Here is a 22,037-nt window from a genome sequence, read left to right as displayed (position 1 = left end):
GCAGGAACATTACTACGACACATCACTGCTGTAACGTGATATACATATTTACACTAACCAGGAACATTACTACGACACATCACTGCTGTAACGTGATATACATATTTACACTAAGTTCATATAAGAACAAGATCTTACCAGTTAATATTTAGAAGGACTAGCTGCTAGTAAAATGGTCTCTCCTTGGCCAAGATGACGATATCACATAAGCAATACTGACATGCATTTCACATAATCTATATAACATACATCTCTTTAAAGTTTCCTTTTATTTACAATTTCTCAAAATCCATATAGATAATTCAAAACAGAAGTGAAAGAAAAATATAGAAATACATAGAAAATGAAATAATTGACAACAAAATATCCATGGATAAAGACTTTAGATCTATACATGTCTTGTGTATTATAAAGTGTTTGAAGTCTTTAGCGAATCTAAACTTGTAAAAAGAATTAAGATAAGAGACTTTACCAAAGATAGTAACTCTAAAATACCTCTACATAAAGAAGAAAAGATCAATAGTCTATACTAGAATTCTTCTATTTAAGATAATGCAAATGTACCCTTCCCCTAAAGCTGTAAGGAAAGGATGGAAAAGGTAACAAAATTCATGGGACATCAAATGTTTCAGAGATAGATTTCGGTGACAAGCTACAATCGAATGTCTCTGAGGAAGGACTTGTGTGATGTGGGATGTATATCAAAGCTAAACCCATAAGTCCCTCTAGTCTATTGAGATACACTTACGTTCATATTTCTTTGTCATTAGCTTTTTACTGAGCCACAACCCTGCTTTAAACGACTCCCTCTTTGGATTATTTAATGTTTCTTAAACCAAATGAAAGTCTTACAGATTTTGGATAATTAGGATACTGTTAAAGCTATCTCTAGATTGGTATACATAACCTTTTTCTTGTTTCTTTCAATGCACTGATTAGCCGTGTATGGTATATTTTAGATATCTTTTTGTTTCATTATTTGAATATACAAATTGTATAAGATGAAGACAATGAAAGAAAGCACTGACATATTATCAATCTGGTTGTGTATGTCAACCATTCTTCCATGACTATAATTCATCAATCGAGGAATAAATCATAAAATGACCGTCTCTCTATTATGGGCTATCTAACACATCGCTGTAGGAGGGATGCAATACATTTTATTTATGCTTAATTCAGCTTTGTTTTCCATCTGTACGTTGTATAGTGAACTGGTTTCATGGGTGCTGTGACAACAGAAGGGTTATTACCAGCATATTACCACTAGCTCTCAAAGTCACAAGTTTGAAACCTATGTAGGACAGTTTGCAGGTACTGACGTCAGCTCAGTGTTTTTTCTCTGGGTACTCCAGCTTTCCCCAACCTCCTAAACCTGGCATGTCCTTAAATGAACTTACAGACATTGTTAACAGGACATTATTTACTCTTTAAATCAAAGACACATGAAGACATTATTTAGACTCTTCTAAATCAAAGACTAGACAATGATGGCCAGTCCATTATGAAATTTCGGGTTAAAAGATTTCCACTGTGACATTTTTGTAATGGGTTAAAAGACGAATATTCTTCACGAGAGAGGTTATTTTGATCATTACGAATAACCCGTAATGACACTGACTAGGCCCCGTGACGTCACTGAAAATTCGAAGCATTGTATCGTTGGTAGGCCAAGTACAGTAACGTGAACGTTCAGTTCAAACATTGATTCATCTGACACATGTTTCACTGTATAATAAAAAGACTACAATTTAAGAATAAAGAGGAACCCTGTTCGGAAAAGGTAGCAGGGCCTGACATTTCAGTAATAATATGTTAGGCCTATACGTACATGTGTTATTTAGTAGGCTCACTATATTTTCGATTTAGCAATGTAAAATCGTTATATTTTAAGAAAGTATTGAACCAGTAACATTCTTTAAACCTACAAACCTATGACTTAAAATGTTAAATTGCATATACATATACTGTATACTACACCTTGTAAACATCAAAAAACAGCTTATTTAATTGAGAAGAAAGGTAGATGTGACGTACGAAATTCCGAAACATGTTTAAGAATCTTATCTCTGGCAGCCATCTAGTGATTTTGATATCCCCTCCTTCAGATGATTTTAGAATAACCCTAAATAGAAAGTTAAACATTTTTTATCTTGAATTCCAGCTGTTTGAAAGAGGTTTAATCACGTTAGATTGATAACATTTCAGTGAACCAGTAAACAGAATTTATCATAGACAACAACCTATCCAACATATATACAGTATCAACAACAACCAATCAATCATATACACATTGGATCAACAGGTAAAAAAAACATTCAAATCTGAAACTATAACCTAAATTGTGTTTACTAAATGTTCAGGATATCTTCCATCCTTGTACAGATATCTGTGACATGCCTTGGATTTAATGAAATATCTGAGATAGACCAAGAAATATTTAACAAAAATTTTCTTTCTTGTTCCGACAAGCCTTTTATCTGGTCATTTTAACTGATTCAAAACTAAAGATATTACAAGTAGAAAATACATTAATAATATACCTTTGACAATGTACAGTCTCTAAGATTTGTGATATCTACCCTAGGATTGACTTGTGAATCAATACATTGTAATACTATAAGAAAAGATTATACGTAGTGTAAAATCTATACTTAAAGTTGTTATCATGATGATTAAGGTGGATGATGTTAGTCATCTCTACCCTAATTCCTGTGATATACTAAACAAAAACACTACACATAGTACACATATAGTAGGTAGGTATCCAGCCATCTACATCAACAAAGAAAAGTCCTACTCAAACTTACCACCAACTGTTCAGTGAGGTTTTAGGAAAGAATGTTTTCACATCAACAAGTGTAAGCAGACGATTCTTCATAACATTTTTACAAAATCTCTCTCTTTTCTCTCTCTCTCTTTATAAGAAAACATTCTTTGACCTTCTGAATAAATTGATTTATAACATACGGTTGAGTCCTATTAACTTGATCTGTATAACTTGAACACCATGCTTAATATAAAGTAAATTCCAGATCCTAACAAAACTTTCACTATACATGTACAGTCAAACCTGGTTATAATGACCACTCAAAGGGAAAAGGGAAGTTACCCTATTGCCAATTGGCCTTTATTCACAGTTCAAATTGTGATGAAATTAGTCATTTGAGAGTCAAAAATTGTCTTATTAAGCAGGTGGTCGTTATAATGAGGTTTTACTATATATATATTCCTGATCACTTGCATGGCTAGTTTTAACATGGCCTTGAATATATCAAATTAATGAGGCTTTAAAAGTAATTAATGAGGCTTTAAAAGTTCTAGTATTTTCTTCAACTTTAAATGCTATACTCTTATTATTGCAAATGATAATATATGATAAAATACCCTATATAAGCCAATCAGAATTAAAGAAAGTGATCTATTTATATTGATTTCGAACACGATAACTTTAATACTCCTCAAGGCGATATCAAAGGTTATTTCAATTTTATGAGAATTCTTTTTTGTATAAAGGACCAATGAAGGAGTACAATAAAGTGACCAATGAGAAGATGTTTTACAAAGGAATGGAATGCTAGGTGACCAATCAGACGACAGGTTACAATTATATTAAGTTTGGATAAAAAACTTACTATTTAATTTTTTGGTCAGCTCCCTCATCACCTCTGGTTTGTCAAAACTTGTCCGCAGCTGAATTAATGTCTCTCTATTTTGAACTACCAGTTTCTAAAACATTGGAAAGAAAAGTTATTCTCTGTAGGAATAGTATATGCATATATGAAACTACATCTTAAAACAACCTCTGCATGAAATATTTGGAATTCACTAATGAGGTAATCACTGTTCTGTCAAAATTGGTTAGTTAGTTCTTTTCTACTTTGTACAAGGTTATTTATAGAAATTAATGATTATCTCCCTTTTCTAACAGCATTTATTACCAGTCAGCAGCACACATATCCACGATCCAGCCTCTTTAAGATAAAATTAATTAATGAACGAGAACACAAATTACAAAATACTTTTTTATTTTTACCATCAATCAACGTAACTTCATTTGGAGAGGATTCTTCATATTGGTCAGTAACTGGTTTCACAGCCTAATCATAATCGATGGAATGCCAACTGTTAATCAAATATGTCTGGGTATCGCATGTGATTTTGCATTTTGTATTGTGTGTGCTACGACATTTGCTAGGACACTAAATAGGTACATGTGCTTTTGCAAGCATGAGGCATGTCAGCATACTGCCTGTTGATTGGTCAATTATGCATATCAATCACCCTGCTGCATTTACCAGCGTATCAAATAAAAGATTAAAAGAATCTAACAGCCAAAAATCCAGAAGATCAGTTTTGCCTCTTTAATATATTTACCTTTAACTCGTCCACCTGACTAGCCACGTGTCCCATGAGCCTCTCCCCGAGGTATCTCATGCCATATGGACCAATGAGTTCAGCCAAGGCCCTTAACTCTGTAAAAAGTATAAAAAGTATAAACTTTGTATTAACTTAAGCGACAAAGTTTGATATATCAAGTCTCAGGTTTTACAAAATTTTAAGAGCCTCTGGAAGAATATTCCTATCCTTCACACTCACATACGAAAAGTCTTATACAATGTACCTGTAAGGTCGGCGTATTCCTCAGTAACGCCTGTAGCCTTACCTGTAAGGTCGGCGTATTCCTCAGTAACGCCTGTAGCCTTACCTGTAAGGTCGGCGTACTCCTCAGTAACGCCTGTAGCCTTACCTGTAAGGTCGGAGTATTCCTCAGTAACATCTGTAGACTTACCTGTAAGGTCAGCGTACTCCTCAGCCTGTAGTAAGACTTGTTGGTTGGTGTCGGCTGACACAGTCACGAAAGATTTATAATTAGGAGAGTAAACAATCTGACCAATGTTTACCGTGGCCTTTCTCAACAACACATCCAGGTACCTGTAAGTGAGGATGACAACTTTGATAATCTGATCAGAACATTTCAATACCAATAAATAGGGGAGATAACTGGGACAAGAAATGTTTGACAGAAATATATGCTTTTGCTTTCGCTTGAAATTTGAACATGATCAGACTCAACTAGGACTGGTCAAGGTGGACTATATCATGGCCGATTCATAACATTTAGTTCAAAACACCAATATTTCATCACACCTTTGATTATTGGAAATAACATGCAGAATAAGTTCTAAATATCAAATCACTTGAAAAAACAGCGATAAATGAGAGAATGGGATTAGACAATTCAGATACCCTTAAACTATTGATATCTCAGAGAATAAAATTAGAATGCTCATACACCTGTATGGAAAAGAGATAACTTCACTTATGTTAAAAGAACAATGCACTTTAACAGTCATATTACATATCATGATATACATATTTCTATTCTTTTAATTGATTCTTTCTGTAGTATCGTAAGACTGGATCTGAATACTGACCAGCTGGCATAGTTGGCTGTAATGGTTTTCTCTCCGTTGAAGCTATCAGTGGCCTGTGTCTGTTGAGGTAGTACACTGTTAAACACTCGGGCAATGTCAAGGTGTACTACAACACAAAATGGTAACATAGGCCTTTATCATACTCAGGCACATCATCTCTGGAATGTCTTTTTATCATACTCAGGCACATCATCTCTGGAATGTCTTTAGGTTATCACTTAAGGAATGCCTGTAAGACATGGGCTCGACATGCCGATATGAAGCAGTTTTGTCAATTTCAGAAAATAAAATTTTGAATTTCAGATCAAGGCTTTTTTTTTTATCTAATGGATACTCTTATGGTTCTCATGCTGCCAGACTACATACAGCAGACCATGGTTATCATATAAATGTCAACTAACAGAAGTGGTCATCTTCAATCACACAAGGTAATGGCTATAGTAGTTATTTAGATATTAAGCTTGTTTTAATGAAACAAGATTAGATATCCATTTGTATTTTTTATACTACATTGCCAGTCTCCTAATCATCCTCCGACCCTCGACCAGCATAAAATACTCACCATAGTTCTCGAGTCCCTGTAATACATTCATCACTGCTTTCACCCCACTCAGTAGTTCTGATGGCTTGGCAATCTCATTGGTCTCAGGGTTGTACATCATCATACCCACTAATGCTCTGTAACAAAAAGGTCAAGGTCATCACATGACAATAAATTGTCAAGGTCATCACATTGATGAAAAAGTAAAAGTCATTACATATTGATCAGGTGTCAAGGTCGCCACAATGCTGGACAAAGGTAAAGGTCATCATGTCAATCAGATGTCAATGTTACTACAATGTCAAACATTATTATTGAATTCTTATAACATCCTTAAAGAGGTTTTCTAATAATTTAGCTACTTTCCCGATAACCTATGACAAGAACTGTATATAAAGTACAAAGTGAATTGATGGTTCGCTAGCTGTCGATTAGTACAAGAGGCCCAAGGGCCTTAACGGTCATCTGACTATCTTGGCAATAGCTTTATAGGAAAATAATTAGATATGGTGTCATATGGTAGCCATCTTCAATCTGGGATCAACCAGAGATATAACAACACTTTGACAAGATCACATCAGCCGCATTTCATGTTTCAAGTTTCAGTTAAATTGCACTGGTAAAACTTGAGAGCAGTTCAAAATGTGTTTTCAAGATGGCATCTGTGGCAGCCATCTTGGATCATCTGTGGCAGCCATCTTGGATTTTGGATTGACATAAAATATAACAACACTTGGTCGGGACCATGTCAGGATCATTTCATGCAGGTTTCAGCTTAATCACACTGGTAGAACTTTAGAAGAAGTTCAAAATTCAAGATTTTGGAATATTTGACTCTCATGACTTTGAAAGTAGGTCAAGGTCATTCATTTCCACAACTTTGATAACCCTTTATCTCAGCATGCTACTGACTAAATATGAATACCCTGGACCTTTCGGCTACTTAAAAGGTGTAGTTAAAAGATTTTAGCTTAATTGACCCGTGACCTTGAAAGAAGGTCAAAGTCATTCATTTTTATAACTATGGTAACCCTGCATCCCAGCTTGCCACCAGCAAAATATGAGTACCCTGGATTTTGGGTTAGTTAACAAAAATCGTTCAAAGAATTTAGCCTATTTGACCCCTGTAACCTTGAAAGAACGTCAAGGTCATTAATTTTCACAACTTTGGTAGCCCTTCATCCCATCATGATACAGGCCAAATATGAGTACCCTGAACCTTTCGGTTAGTTAGAAGAAGTCATTCAAAGATTTTAGTCTATTTGACTCCTATGACCTTGAAAGTAGGCCAAGGTCATTCATTTTCACAACTATGGTAGCCATTCATCCCAGCATGCTACAGATTAAATTTGAGTACCCTGGACCTTTCGGTTAGTTAGAAGAAGTCGTTCAAAGATTTTAGCCTATTCGACCCCCGGTGACCTTGACAATAAGTCAAGGTCATTAAGTTTCACAACTTTTGTAGCCCTTCATCCCATCATACTACAGGCCAAATATGAGTACCCTGGACCTTTTGGTTAGTTAGAAGAAGTTGTTCAAAGATTTTAGCCTATTTGACCCCTGTGACCTTGAAAGTAGGTCAAGGTCATTTATTTTTACAACTTTGGTAGCCCTTCATCCCAGCATGCTACAGGCCAAATATGAGTACCCTGAACTTTTCGGTTAGTTAGAAGAAGTCATTCAAAGATTTTAGTCTATTTGACTCCTATGACCTTGAAAGTAGGCCAAGGTCATTCATTTTCACAACTATGGTAGCCATTCATCCCAGCATGCAACAGGCCAAATATGAGTACCCTGGACCTTTTGGTTAGTTAGAAGAAGTCGTTCAAAGATTTTAGCCTACTTGACCTCCGGTGACCTTGACAGTACGTCAAGGTCATTAATTTTCACAACTTTTGTAGCCCTTCATCCCATCATGCTACAGACCAAATATGAGTACCCTGGACCTTTTGGTTAGTTAGAAGAAGTTGTTCAAAGATTTTAGCCTATTTGACTCCTATGACCTTGAAAGTAGATCAAGGTCATTTATTTTCACAAACTTAGGTAGTCCTTCATCCCAGCATGCTACAGACCAAATATGAGTACCCTGGACCTTTCGGTTAGTTAGAAGAAGTCGTTCAAAGATTTTAGCCTATTCGACCCCCGGTGACCTTGACAATAAGTCAAGGTCATTAAGTTTCACAACTTTTGTAGCCCTTCATCCCATCATGCTACAGGCCAAATATGAGTACCCTGGACCTTTTGGTTAGTTAGAAGAAGTCGTTCAAAGATTTTAGCCTATTTGACCCCTGTGACCTTGAAAGTAGATCAAGGTCATTTATTTTCACAACTTTGGTAGCCCTTCATCCCAGCATGCTACAGGCCAAATATGAGTACCCTGAACCTTTCGGTTAGTTAGAAGAAGTCATTCAAAGATTTTAGCCTATTTGACTCCTATGACCTTGAAAGTAGGCCAAGGTCATTCATTTTCACAACTTTTGTAGCCCTTCATCCAAGTATGCTACAGGCCAAATATGAGTACCCTGGACCTTTTGGTTAGTTAGAAGAAGTCGTTCAAAGATTTTAGCCTATTTGACCCCTGTGACCTTAAAAGTAGGTCAAGGTCATTTATTTTCACAACTTAGGTAGTCCTTCATCCCAGCATGCTACAGGCCAAATATGAGTACCCTGGATATTTCGGTTAGTTAGAAGAAGTCGTTCAAAGATTTTAGCCTATTTGACCCCCGGTGACCTTGACAATAAGTCAAGGTCATTAAGTTTCACAACTTTTGTAGCCCTTCATCCAAGTATGCTACAGGCCAAATATGAGTACCCTGGACCTTTTGGTTAGTTAGAAGAAGTCGTTCAAAGATTTTAGCCTATTTGACCCCTGTGACCTTAAAAGTTGGTCAAGGTCATTTATTTTCACAACTTAGGTAGTCCTTCATCCCAGCATGCTACAGGCCAAATATGAGTACCCTGGACCTTTTGGTTAGTTAGAAGAAGTCGTTCAAAGATTTTAGCCTATTCGACCCCCGGTGACCTTGACAATAAGTCAAGGTCATTAAGTTTCACAACTTTTGTAGCCCTTCATCCCATCATGCTACAGGCCAAATATGAGTACCCTGGACCTTTTGGTTAGTTAGAAGAAGTCGTTCAAAGATTTTAGCCTATTTGACCCCTGTGACCTTGAAAGTAGATCAAGGTCATTTATTTTCACAACTTTGGTAGCCCTTCATCCCAGCATGCTACAGGCCAAATATGAGTACCCTGGACCTTTCGGTTAGTTAGAAGAAGTCGTTCAAAGATTTTAGCCTATTTGACCCCTGTGACCTTGAAAGTAGATCAAGGTCATTTATTTTCACAACTTTTGTAGCCCTTCATCCCAGTATGCTACAGGCCAAATATGAGTACCCTGGACCTTTTGGTTAGTTAGAAGAAGTCGTTCAAAGATATTAGCCTATTTGACCCCTGTGACCTTGAAAGTAGATCAAGGTCATTTATTTTCAAAACTTTGGTAGCCCTTCATCCCAGCATGCTACAGGTTAAATATGAGTACCCTGGACCTTTTGGTTAGTTAGAAGAAGTCGTTCAAAGATTTTAGCCTATTTGACCCCAGGTGACCTTGACAGTCTGTCAAGGTCATTAATTTTCACAACTTTTATAGCCCTTCATCCCAGCATGCTACAAGCCAAATATGAGTACCCTGGACCTTTTGGTTAGTTAGAAGAAGTCGTTCAAAGATTTTAGCCTATTTGACCCCTGTGACCTTGAAAGTAGGTCAAGGTCATTTATTTTCACAACTTTGATAGCCCTTCATCCAAGTATGCTACAGGCCAAATATGAGTACTTTGGGCCTTACTGTTATTGAGAAGAAGTTGTTTGAATGAAAAGTTTACGCACGGCGGACGGCGGACGGCGGATGGCGGACGACGACGGACGGTGCATGATGACTATAGGTCATCTGACCCAAAGGTCATAGGAGTCAAATAGACTAGTAAAAATACTATCAGTATAAGATTTTACATTGTGTATTATGCTTGGACATAAATTTCTCCGATACTGAATAGGGATGTGTGTGTGTGAGCACACGTGGCTACATACCACCTGATGATCTGTCAAATAGTTCTTGGTTAATATGTATTTGATTAGATGGTGGTACTCACTTGTTAAATCTTGTCTCCAGATGTTGTAGGAAGAACTCCCTGGGGACAAAGCCGTGTTCCCAAACCTGTATTACGTTACAGTAGTTAATGGCGTAACACATCTCAGTCAGGGCCATGTGTAGCTTATCCATTCTGTCAGGTGAAAAGGAACAGTTAGTTCAATTTAATATCAGACTGAACAGTTCTGTTACCATCATATAATTTTCCTTTCCGGATCTTTCCATCCTATTTATGCCTTCCTTTATATGGCAATCACTTTCTTTTCTCTTCATCTCTTCACAACCTCAGTGCCATCTCCTCAACTTTCATTTGTATTTATTTTTTCTCTCTCTCTGATGGAATCTAAAAGGCATAGACCTAACATTTTGTTACCTAGTAAAATTCCCTCTATATTCCCATAATGATTCCTTAGAGATTTTTCTCACCTTGTAAAATCATCCCTATTTTTCCTAAGAAATTTTTCTTACCTTGTAAAATTACTTATTTAAACATCAAAACTTATTTTCCTTGGAGATTTTCCTTACCTTGTAAAATTCTCCCTATTTTTCCTGAACGACTCTTCCCCGGGCCGCTCTTTCTCCACTGGTTTCCTATTCTTGTCTTTGGAAGGTTTGTTTTTCTGTGACGCTGAGGCCAGGATGGTAGCAGCACTGTGTTTGGGTAATAACTGTAAAGACATATCAAACAACACCTACATTATATCAACTGTAAGGTGGAAAGATATGTAAAATGTAAATTAGTCTCAGCGAAAATACTTTCTCCATAAATGCATAGTAACATCTACCAATGGCACATTCTATACATCTGCAATATCTTAAGCTTGGATCTCATTCTCTTCTTTAAAGTATGGTAGAAAGATAATTCACATGGACCTGTCAATCACATCAGATACATTAAGTGATATCCCGACAATAGTAACAGATTTTGTCAGATCAGCATGAGTCTCGCAGAGTGCATATAAGTCAAAATGTATACTTGTCATCCTTTATACACTTTCCATCAATCATCCTAAAGCTTACCTTGTAGCTGAGTAGGCACTGCTCCTCACAAATCGCTGTGATAACTTGGTTCACCTCGTCCGATATTTCCTTAAGGAACCAGTGAGCGTACTGGACACTGGTTGTTCCTATAGAGTGTCTCTGTCAATAGGGAAAAGAAACGGTCAAAATATTTATATACATCCTTATTATACAAATTCACATATTTTGTATGGTATTTATTAAAAGCTTCGCAATAAATTATAACTGATGAAATAAGTCATCCAATAATTGTCTATATTTTCAAAATCAATAAACAATATAAAAACGTGTGATAATCAAATTAATAAGCAGAGGCAGCGCAATATAAACATAGACATAGACCAGCAACATCTTTGGAGGAAGATAATGTGTAGCCATAGATAAGACTAAAGTACAACACAGTTATAACAAACCTCTGGGGAAGAATTAAATCACTTTGTTATTCACTTATTACAAACATTTTATAGGAACTTTGAAAGGAAATGGAAACTACTATTTATAGCAATGAATTTTTTGTAAGCATGTTCTTTATAAATGTGATTTAATGAATTAGGATACTGATTTATCTCAGCAGACAAGCCTACCTCCTCAGGACAGAGTTCGTGTGTAGCTACCATAAAATGGCCGCAGATGAGAGGGAAAACAATACTGTATCGGTGCTGTGACGGGAATTCTATACATTGTTTAAACTGGTGCTCGAAAATCTGAGTGTAGAAACTGAAATAAAGAATACACATTTCAATTATTTTTTTCTTTGATATACATGTACAGCTATTTGCATTTAAGTATTTTTTTATTCATATGATAATTGGTCAAGATAATTGGTAAAATTCAATCATCAATGGTTATATTTTCCACAAACTTTGTTATTCACATAATCATTCTAGAGTAGTATTCATAATTCTTTTGACATAGAAGACATAGAAGCAAATGATAATCTTACAGTCAAAGACACCAATCTATACACAAAACACGCAGCAAATGCATCTTGAAAAAGAATATAAAAGTTTTGGGGATATTAGTTGAAGAATCTACAAATTTTGTAGAACTTACCAGTAAATAGATAAATCTGATGTTTCTGTCAGCATCTGGTCAAGGAAGTCCACCATCTTAGTGTGGAAGACGATCATGTTGAGATGTTTACCGAGGTCCTGGTGATCCTTTAGTGTAAGGCCCGCCTTGTTACCACTGGTGTAGGCCTATCAAATACATACACATGTACAGACCATATAAAACACAGCAATATCACCACCAAAATAATGCTGTCCTTGTTACCACTGGTGTAGGCCTATCAAATACATACATATGTACAGACCTTATAAAACACAGCAATATCACCACCAAAATAATGCTGTCCTTGTTACCACTGGTGTAGGCCTATCAAATACATACATATGTACAGACCTTATAAAACACAGCAATATCACCACCAAAATAATGCTGCCCTTGTTACCACTGGTGTAGGCCTATCAAATACATACATATGTACAGACCTTATAAAACACAGCAATATCACCACCAAAAAAATGCTCCCCTTGTTACCACTGGTGTAGGCCTATCAAATACAAACATGTGTACAGACCTTATAAAACACAGCAATATCACCACCAAAATAATGCTCCCCTTGTTACCACTGGTGTAGGCCTATCAAATACATACACATGTACAGACCATATAAAACACAGCAATATCACCACCAAAATAATGCTGTCCTTGTTACCACTGATGTAGACCTATCAAATACATACATATGTACAGACCTTATAAAACACAGCAATATCACCACCAAAATAATGCTCCCCTTGTTACCACTGGTGTAGGCCTATCAAATACATACATATGTACAGACCTTATAAAACACAGCAATATCACCACCAAAATAATGCTCCCCTTGTTACCACAGGTGTAGGCCTATCAAATACATACATATGTACAGACCTTATAAAACACAGCAATATCACCACCAAAATAATGCTCCCCTTGTTACCACTGGTGTAGGCCTATCAAATACATACATATGTACAGACCTTATAAAACACAGCAATATCACCACCAAAATAATGCTGTCCTTGTTACCACTGGTGTAGGCCTATCAAATACATACATATGTACAGTCCTTATAAAACACAGCAATATCACCACCAAAATAATGCTCCCCTTGTTACCACTGGTGTAGGCCTATCAAATACATACATATGTACAGACCTTATAAAACACAGCAATATCACCACCAAAATAACGCTCCCCTTGTTACCACTGGTGTAGGCCATCAAATACATACATGTGTACAGACCTTATAAAACACAGTGATATCACCACCAAAATAATGCTCCCCTTGTTACCACTGGTGTAGGCCTATCAAATACATACACATATACAGACCATATAAAACACAGCAATATCACCACCAAAATAATGCTCCCCTTGTTACCACTGGTGTAGGCCTATCAAATACATACATATGTACAGACCTTATAAAACACAGCAATATCACCACCCAAATAATGCTCCCCTTGTTACCACAGGTGTAGGCCTATCAAATACATACATATGTACAGACCTTATAAAACACAGCAATATCACCACCAAAATAATGCTGTCCTTGTTACCACTGGTGTAGGCCTATCAAATACATACATATGTACAGACCTTATAAAACACAGCAATATCACCACCAAAATAATGCTCCCCTTGTTACCACTGGTGTAGGCCTATCAAATACATACATGTGTACAGACCTTATAAAACACAGCAATATCACCACCAAAATAATGCTCCCCTTGTTACCACTGGTGTAGGCCTATCAAATACATACATATGTACAGACCTTATAAAACACAGCAATATCACTACCAAAATAATGCTCCCCTTGTTACCACTGGTGTAGGCCTATCACATAATACCGTAACCATGCATGTGCACAGAAATTATAAATCAGAATATTTTGGGTAATGATCTGATTGACAGCACAATATTTACTTTTATAGTATAATTATATTGTTAGATATGTATTGCATTGAGATTTCAATTACTTGTCTGACCACTGTCAACCTTGGTAAGATTAAATCTCATAAATGAAGGGATTCAACATTGTACATACCTGTAGCCGGAACCAGTCCAGTCGGATACCACGGAAATCAAATACCTCATTGGCCTCAACTACAATCAGAAAGTGGTAAGAATCATTAAGCAAGGAGGGGAAGGAGGAATTCAAAAGGCCAAACAACCCATCACCAATGGCAATATCATTAAATGAACACATTATGATGAACTCAATTTCAATAAATATGATCTATTTCAAAAACCTTTTTTTTTTTACACTATATGTTTTTAATTGATTGGAGAATATACTCTGCACCAACATAAATTTCCACAATAACTTGTTTATAATTTTCAAGTTTGGAGCTTTTAGACAGGAAATTAACCCCAATTGAAATTTTCTTTTTATAATTTTGTTTATAATTTTGAAGTTTTTGGACACAAGATAAACATTGATAAAATATTAGTCAGTTAGAAGATTTTCACCATTCCTTCAGCACATTATGCATTTATGTTCATGACATCATCGACAACTACATGTATTGATAACATTATTAAATTAAATGTTTAGCTTACACTTCCAATTCAAAAGTTCAGCACACACAAATTTTGTACCCTTGACAGAGAAAGCACTCTGACATAGATACACCTGTTAACCATTCATTAAGGATAGAATGACTGATCTCACCTTGCTGTACTGTAAGGCCAGCCACAGAGTTATACAAGGATGAGAGAATGACAGATTCATCCTCAGGACACATGGCCAGATTCTGAAACATGACAAAGAATTGTTCAATCCATCAAGTCAAGAAGTAATATATTAATTGTACATGTATATCTGATAAAAAACATAATTGAATTCTGATGCTTTTAATCAAAACTGACTTTGCTCTTATATATGTCAGTATACATACTCTATTTTCTGGACAATAAGCCGCACCTGTGTATAAGCCCCAGGCTGTTTGATGCTAATAACATCGCTATAATTTTCTATATTACATGTAATTCACATGTATAAACTTGATTGCTGATTATTCATTGAAATCACAGCGACAGGATTCCGAGAAATACACATATTGACTGTGTGTAACACGTGTGCAAGTTATCAGTCATTCAGAAAATCGTTTTTTTTTGCTGTCTGCTGACGTTTCTTGCACACACATAATATTTAAATAATATATTTAACTTATTGTTTGATATTTGATGATTTTTGACGTTTTAGTTATTATTTTCTTGGTAACCATCCTGCAGCAAATCGATAGCGAAATCAGTCCGCCATTGTGCTGTGACTGTAAACAACCACGCTTCAGTCGGCCGATTTTCAATGAATTAAACAATTTTACGATTGAACATGTATCTGGTACGTTATTATATTTATTTTTGATATATTTTCATTGCATATTTTATCTATTAAACACCTTTACAGTGATTTGTTTGATGTATTACTTTACAAAACTGGCGAGTAAAACTTACGATTATCACATGTGAATCACGACCTAATTATGCAAAAACATCGTCAGATTTTGATTTCCGTCCACAGATAAGCCGCACTGGTGTGTATGCCACACTCCCGATTTACAGGGAAAAAAGTTGCAGCTTATACTCAGGAAAATACGGTAATTCAATCTTCCATAAGAATAACATTTCAAATTACTAAGATACTATATTTATACACACTTATTGTGATATCAACATGTTACCATAAATTGGAATATTTTGGATGTGTTTGGCATGAAAGCGCCAAAATTTAACACACCAAAATTTGGCTGCATATTTATTTGTTTGTAAATAATGATCAATACATCTACATGTCATTCATTAGGTATGTGAACACACGTACTCTCGGGTAAATTACTCAATTACGTTACATAAGCATACATTTAAGGTATGTGCTGTCAATCAGAAAAATACTGTTACCTGTGCGAGTCTTTCTTTTGTGCAAACATATATATAATTAGATGTGTGACTATCAATCACTTCTATTGAAGACCAATATTTAAAAGGATTGTCTTTGTATCATTAAGGCTCTCAAACCAATCACGTCAGTATTTCATTGTTGCAGGATCTATGTGTACAGGCAAAGTAACTCTTTACAATGTTTTTTCATCAAATCAACTTATGGGCAAATTTTTCATGGCATTGGGAAACTCCAAATTTAAACGCACCAAAATATAACCACCCGATTTTGATACAAAAACACCAAATTTTCCCGTCACCAAAATATCCCAGTTTATGGTATAATGAACATGGCAGTTTACAGTAAATGACATTTCTCTGGTTACACTTACCTGTTTGAGTTTGGCAGTTTACGGAAAATGACATTTCTCTGGTTACACTTACCTGTATGAGTTGGGCAGTTTACAGAAAATGACATTTCTCTGGTTACACTTACCTGTATAAGTTGGGCAGTTTACAGTAAATGACATTTCTCTGGTTACACTTACCTGTATAAGTTGGACAGTTTATAGTAAATGACATTTCTCTGGTTACACTTACCTGTATAAGTTGGGCAGTTTACAGAAAATGACATTTCTCTGGTTACACTTACCTGTATGAGTTGGGCAGTTTACAGTAAATGACATTTCTCTGGTTACATGTACCTGTATGAGTTGGGCAGTTTACAGTAAATGACATTTCTCTGGTTACACTTACCTGTATAAGTTGGGCAGTTTACAGTAAATGACATTTCTCTGGTTACACTTACCTGTATAAGTTGGGCAGTTTACAGTAAATGACATTTCTCTGGTTACACTTACCTGTTTGAGTTGGGCAGTTTACAGTAAATGACATTTCTCTGGTTACACTTACCTGTATAAGTTGGGCAGTTTACAGTAAATGACATTTCTCTGGTTACACTTACCTGTATAAGTTGGGCAGTTTACAGTAAATGACATTTCTCTGGTTACACTTACCTGTATAAGTTGGTTGAGTAGCACAGAGTCAAACCCAGATAAATATTGCACGTAATACCTCTGCATCACCTGGTTGTATTTCCTCACCAAGGCTGTGGACATAACAATATGTATATAGATATAACTGAAAATAATATTCCCTGATAGCAAAAACACAAAATATTTTACAACATACAAGAAGATGTTAGATGAGTTTTAACAGAAAGAATCATAAAGGAGTGTTAGACATATCAAATTTTATCAAAAAAAGTCGAGTTATATGACACTTCTGACATTAACTAATACACTACTCAAGGCTGATTCATTGGACCACAAGCACCTCATCTAACACATGTAAATTAATTGGTGTCTGAAGAATTAAATCACATCCTAAAAATTGTAACAAATTATCTTAGTAATTCAAATTAGTATACCTTTCAATTCTTCCATGTAGAAAAGTAGTTCTGGAATTTGTCTGAAAGTAGAACAAAAATCCCTTATAGTATAAAAATCAATCAGACCAAGAGTTGAAGAAGAATAAGCAAAGGATATTTAATATTGTTACTATATATATAATCATCAACGAGGTACAATTGTAACAGGAAACTCAATGCATTTTTAGGGTTTTCTGATGCAAATCTGAAGTAAAGAATAGAACAAGGTTATATCATAGTCGATATCACTGATGTCACATTCGGCGTAAGGGGTTTAAAAAAACCATTAATACATCAACACTTTGGAGCCTATAAACACCTTGTCAATAGTCCCCAGCAGTAAAACCAGGTCATCTACCAGTAAATCCCACTACGTCTTACTTACCTATCTATAAAATCTTCCTGAGCGATCTTTATGTTATGTTTCTTTGATGGAGGGTTGTCAAAATGGCGAAGGAGCCAATGGATCTCATCTCGGGCTATAGACAAACCTTGGAACACATACAGGGCCTGTCAAAAAACAAAAAAGATAAAGATTAACCAAGGTCACAAAACAACAGATACAGATTAACCAAGGTCACAAAACAACAGATAAAGATATACCAAGGTCACAAAACAACAGATAAAGATTAACCAAGGTCACAAAACAACAGATAAAGATTAACCAACATCATAAAAACACAGATAAAGATAAACCAACATCACAAAACAACAGATAAAGATTAACCAAGGTCACAAAACAAAAGATAAAGATAAATCAAGGTCACTAAACAACATATAAAGATAAACCAAGGTCACAAAACAACAGATAAAGATTAACCAACGTCATAAAACAACATGTAAAGATATACCAAGGTCACAAAACAACAGATAAAAATTTACTAAGGTCAAAAAACAACAGATAAAGATATACCAAGGTCACAAAACAACAGATAAAGATTAACCAAGGTCACAAAACAAAAGATAAAGATTAACCAAGGTCATAAAACAACAGATAAAGATTAACCAATGTCATTAAACAACAGATAAAGATTAACCAACGTCATTAAACAACAGATAAAGATTAACCAAGGTCAAGGCCATCCACTCATAGAAATATACACCAAAACGTGACTTGTACAATGTCCTAGTTTAAGCAGACAAACTACACGGACCAACATATAAGGTCTTATTTTAATTAAATTGCATAAAGGTTCACATTATATGTCAAGCAACATGTACAGGGCCTCCCAAACAACACATTTTCACTAATATGCTCTTTTACGATGCAAGAACATATGAATTAAAACCTGTGAAACAGTGTTCTCTAACTAATTTTGTTAGAAAAGTTATTTTTAAAGGTATATTATATACTGGAAAACTATACAACACAGCTATAAATAGTTTAACATTATAAATAATGCATAAGATACTGACCTTTGGCCCTAGGAGTCCAGGCTGGTCTGTGTAGATCAGTGCTAATTCCTTAAGGGCAGACCGAAGGAACTTTCTCCTCTCCCGGTGTACTCCCGGCCTGTCATATTAAAGCAGAGTATGGGTATCAATACTAATGATACTGTTGGATTTTTGTTTGGAATTTAATTTTTAAATGTGTTTTGATTTTATTGTTTAATAGTAAAAGTATCATTAAAATCTTGTAAAATCCTGATTGTTATCATATATTTTTTATACTGACTTAAAGGGACAATTCACTCAGACTAATTCTTTTACATAGCCAAGAAGCAAAATATAGCATAAATGTATTGTTCTACATTTCTTATGAAACATATAACGTAAAACATTGACAAATTCCACGACATTGTTAAGTATTTTAATTAATATAGTTGAAATATCAAATCGTTGATCAATATGATTAAGCAGGTACAATATGGACGCTGTACCCATACCCCAGCCTAAGTCACGCACGTTAAACAAAAAAACTACATAACCACTGAGAAGTTGATAAAATGATTTTTAGACAAGACAATTCACCTAATAAGGTAAACATACTACTGTCTGAGCAATTTGAGAAGTTCTAGACAAAAGTTGCATTACCCTGCGAGCAAGGAACAGGGTTCGGCACACAAGAAGTTCGACCACAATGTGTAAAGGCGGACAGCGAGCGAGTTCGAACATCTACACACATGTCACCACCATGGGCTTTTCAGGCATATCACAGTAAATCTGACTGATCTAATTTCTATTAGAACTGGGTTTTTTCCAATATATGTAAAAATTTTAATGTTCTCTTAGACTGAATTGTCCCCTTAATCAGAACTGTAAATAAGGAAATGAAAACAGCTACAAACAAGCAAATTCGTGGAATTTCTATCCCCCGCTTTCAGGTCATATTGCTGGTAAACATTATTGAGGTTAGGTTTAACCTTGGTTGAAACATGCCGTGGCAATTGAACTTGGCCAAGCCCTTAAGGCATTTGACCCTGTTACCAAGTTTGAAGAAAATCGGTTAATATTTATTAGACTTATTGCAGGAAAATGGCAGAAAATGACTTTTTTTATTAAATCAAAGGGCCAGGGTCTGTCGTAAGTGGCGATCAAACTTGGACGAGCCCTTAAGACATTTAACTTTTTTACCAAGCTTTAACAATATTAGTTTTAACATTTGTTACAGTTATTGCACAGAAACTGCAGAAGAGTGACATTTGTAGTAAATTAAAGGGCCATAACTCTGATAAAGAACATCCGCTGAAAGAGTTGATCGAACCTGGCCAGGCACTTAAGGCATTCAACTTTGTTACTAAGTTTGAAGAAAATTGGTTAATAATTATTACAGTTATTGTACAAAAGTGGCAGAAACCGATTTTTTTTTATTTATGCAATGGGCCATAACTCTGCTGAATAAGGTCCGTTGAAAGTCGGGATCAAACTTCGCAGAGTTCTTAAGGCATTAAACCTTGTTACTAAGTTTGAAGAAAATCAGTTTACATTTGTTACACTTATTGCACAGAAATGGCAGAAAATGACGTTTTTAGTAATTCAAAGGGTCATAACTAAATAAGGTCCATCGACAGTCGAGATCCAACTCATGGTTCGCACAGATTTTCAAACCAAAATTCCAGCACTTTTCAAGCACTTTTCCAGCACCTTTTCTAGATTTTCAAGCACTACTTTTTTCTTCTACATTGGACTTGAAATCAGAATTTTCAGAAAACATGCCTACAATTTTGCAAGCAATTTGTTAGTACAATTTTGTAAGAGTAATTAGATTCAATTACACATTCTTATCAAACAACAAAGTCATCCCAAGTAATGTCTGATTACTGAAATTATGATAAATTGATTGACAACAGAGCTTTTGCCAGTGTTCTGGGAGCATGAAGTTTCAATTCCAGCACTTTTCAAGGATTTAAAGAAAAATTCCAGCACTTTTCAGCACTGACCCAAAATTCAAGCACTTTTCCAGCACTGACCCCAAATTCCAGCACTTTTCATCTTCTGTACGAACCATGCAACTTAAACGAGCCCTTAAGGCATTTAACCTTGTCACCAAGTTCGAAGAAAATCGGTTTACATTTGTTACAGTTATTGCACGGAAACAAAGTGTTACAGACACACGGACAGACAGACGGACAAGCCCAAATTAATATCCTCCATTTCAAAGAAAGCGGGGGATAATAAAGCACATGTTGTATCATTAACCATAACTGTTATCATTCATAAAACAATTCTATGATAAGAACATCAGTCTATTGTCTCCTGCCACTGAAATATACCAAGAGCTTCATTAGGAATGGAATTACTCACGCTGTCTGTAATGCTTGATGATGAAGTTCCTTTATTTCACCAATTCTTTTGCCCAGATGTTGACTGTAACATATAAGGAATTATAGTCAGACCTGCTATAAAGACACCTCTATATAAAGGACATTTGTCTATAAAAGACAGACTCATCAGCCTCATTTGGTGTAATTGTATATACAATTCACCTCTGTATAAAGGACACCTGTCTATACCAGACATTTTGCTATGTCCCATTGGCGTCCTTTATAGACAGGTTTGACTGTACAACTAAGCTATTTACTGCTTAAGCAACCGACTGAGTATCTGCAGAATAGATTTATCAGTTAAAAAATGTTTAAAATGTTATATGTTATTCTTTAAAGCTCTCAGAGAAACCATGAAATGACAGTTACCCTTTCAGACTCTCGAAGAATGAGATGATGTAGCTATGTATATGTAGGACCTCGTCCCTGACCAGCTGGACGATGTAACCTGACTGAAGAGCAGTCTTCCAAAGGTCCCAGGCCTGGGGCTCCTGAAGGAAGGGGTGGCAGATCATCAGACAGACTGTAAAATAAAACATAACAGATAATAGTATCTCTAGCATTAACTACATGTATAATAAAACATCACAGATTATAGTATCTCTAGCATTAACTACATGTATAATAAAACATCACAGATTATAGTATCTCTAGCATTAACTTCATGTATAGTAAAACATCACAGATTAAAGTATCTCTAGCATGAACTACATGTATAGCAAAAATATCACAGATTATTATGTATAATAAATCATCAGAATTGTAA

General features: G+C 35.5%; 1 protein-coding gene across 11 annotated transcripts in view; it reads right to left on the bottom strand.

The window, feature by feature from the left end:
- LOC138329291 (membrane-associated protein Hem-like) overlaps positions 1 to 22,037 on the bottom strand; it is a 53,628-nt gene that overhangs the window by 26,742 nt on the left and 4,849 nt on the right. For all 11 annotated transcript variants that reach the window (XM_069276157.1, XM_069276163.1, XM_069276156.1 and 8 more), the window contains exons 7-24: positions 21,641 to 21,794; positions 21,252 to 21,314; positions 18,924 to 19,020; positions 17,893 to 18,017; positions 17,508 to 17,548; positions 17,095 to 17,186; positions 14,871 to 14,952; positions 14,244 to 14,302; positions 12,197 to 12,342; positions 11,728 to 11,860; positions 11,144 to 11,263; positions 10,649 to 10,791; positions 10,125 to 10,256; positions 6,001 to 6,116; positions 5,439 to 5,544; positions 4,793 to 4,935; positions 4,378 to 4,475; positions 3,636 to 3,729 (exon numbers count right to left, since the gene is read on the bottom strand). In XM_069276157.1, coding sequence (XP_069132258.1) covers positions 3,636 to 3,729; positions 4,378 to 4,475; positions 4,793 to 4,935; positions 5,439 to 5,544; positions 6,001 to 6,116; positions 10,125 to 10,256; positions 10,649 to 10,791; positions 11,144 to 11,263; positions 11,728 to 11,860; positions 12,197 to 12,342; positions 14,244 to 14,302; positions 14,871 to 14,952; positions 17,095 to 17,186; positions 17,508 to 17,548; positions 17,893 to 18,017; positions 18,924 to 19,020; positions 21,252 to 21,314; positions 21,641 to 21,794 — 1,944 coding nt within the window. The remainder of the gene's footprint in view (positions 1 to 3,635; positions 3,730 to 4,377; positions 4,476 to 4,792; positions 4,936 to 5,438; positions 5,545 to 6,000; positions 6,117 to 10,124; positions 10,257 to 10,648; positions 10,792 to 11,143; positions 11,264 to 11,727; positions 11,861 to 12,196; positions 12,343 to 14,243; positions 14,303 to 14,870; positions 14,953 to 17,094; positions 17,187 to 17,507; positions 17,549 to 17,892; positions 18,018 to 18,923; positions 19,021 to 21,251; positions 21,315 to 21,640; positions 21,795 to 22,037) is intronic.

The sequence above is a fragment of the Argopecten irradians genome, chromosome 8 (genome assembly GCF_041381155.1).
Source record: "Argopecten irradians isolate NY chromosome 8, Ai_NY, whole genome shotgun sequence".
In the NCBI taxonomy this organism is placed as follows: Eukaryota; Metazoa; Mollusca; class Bivalvia; order Pectinida; family Pectinidae; genus Argopecten; species Argopecten irradians.
This window is presented reverse-complemented; position numbering and strand designations above follow the sequence as displayed.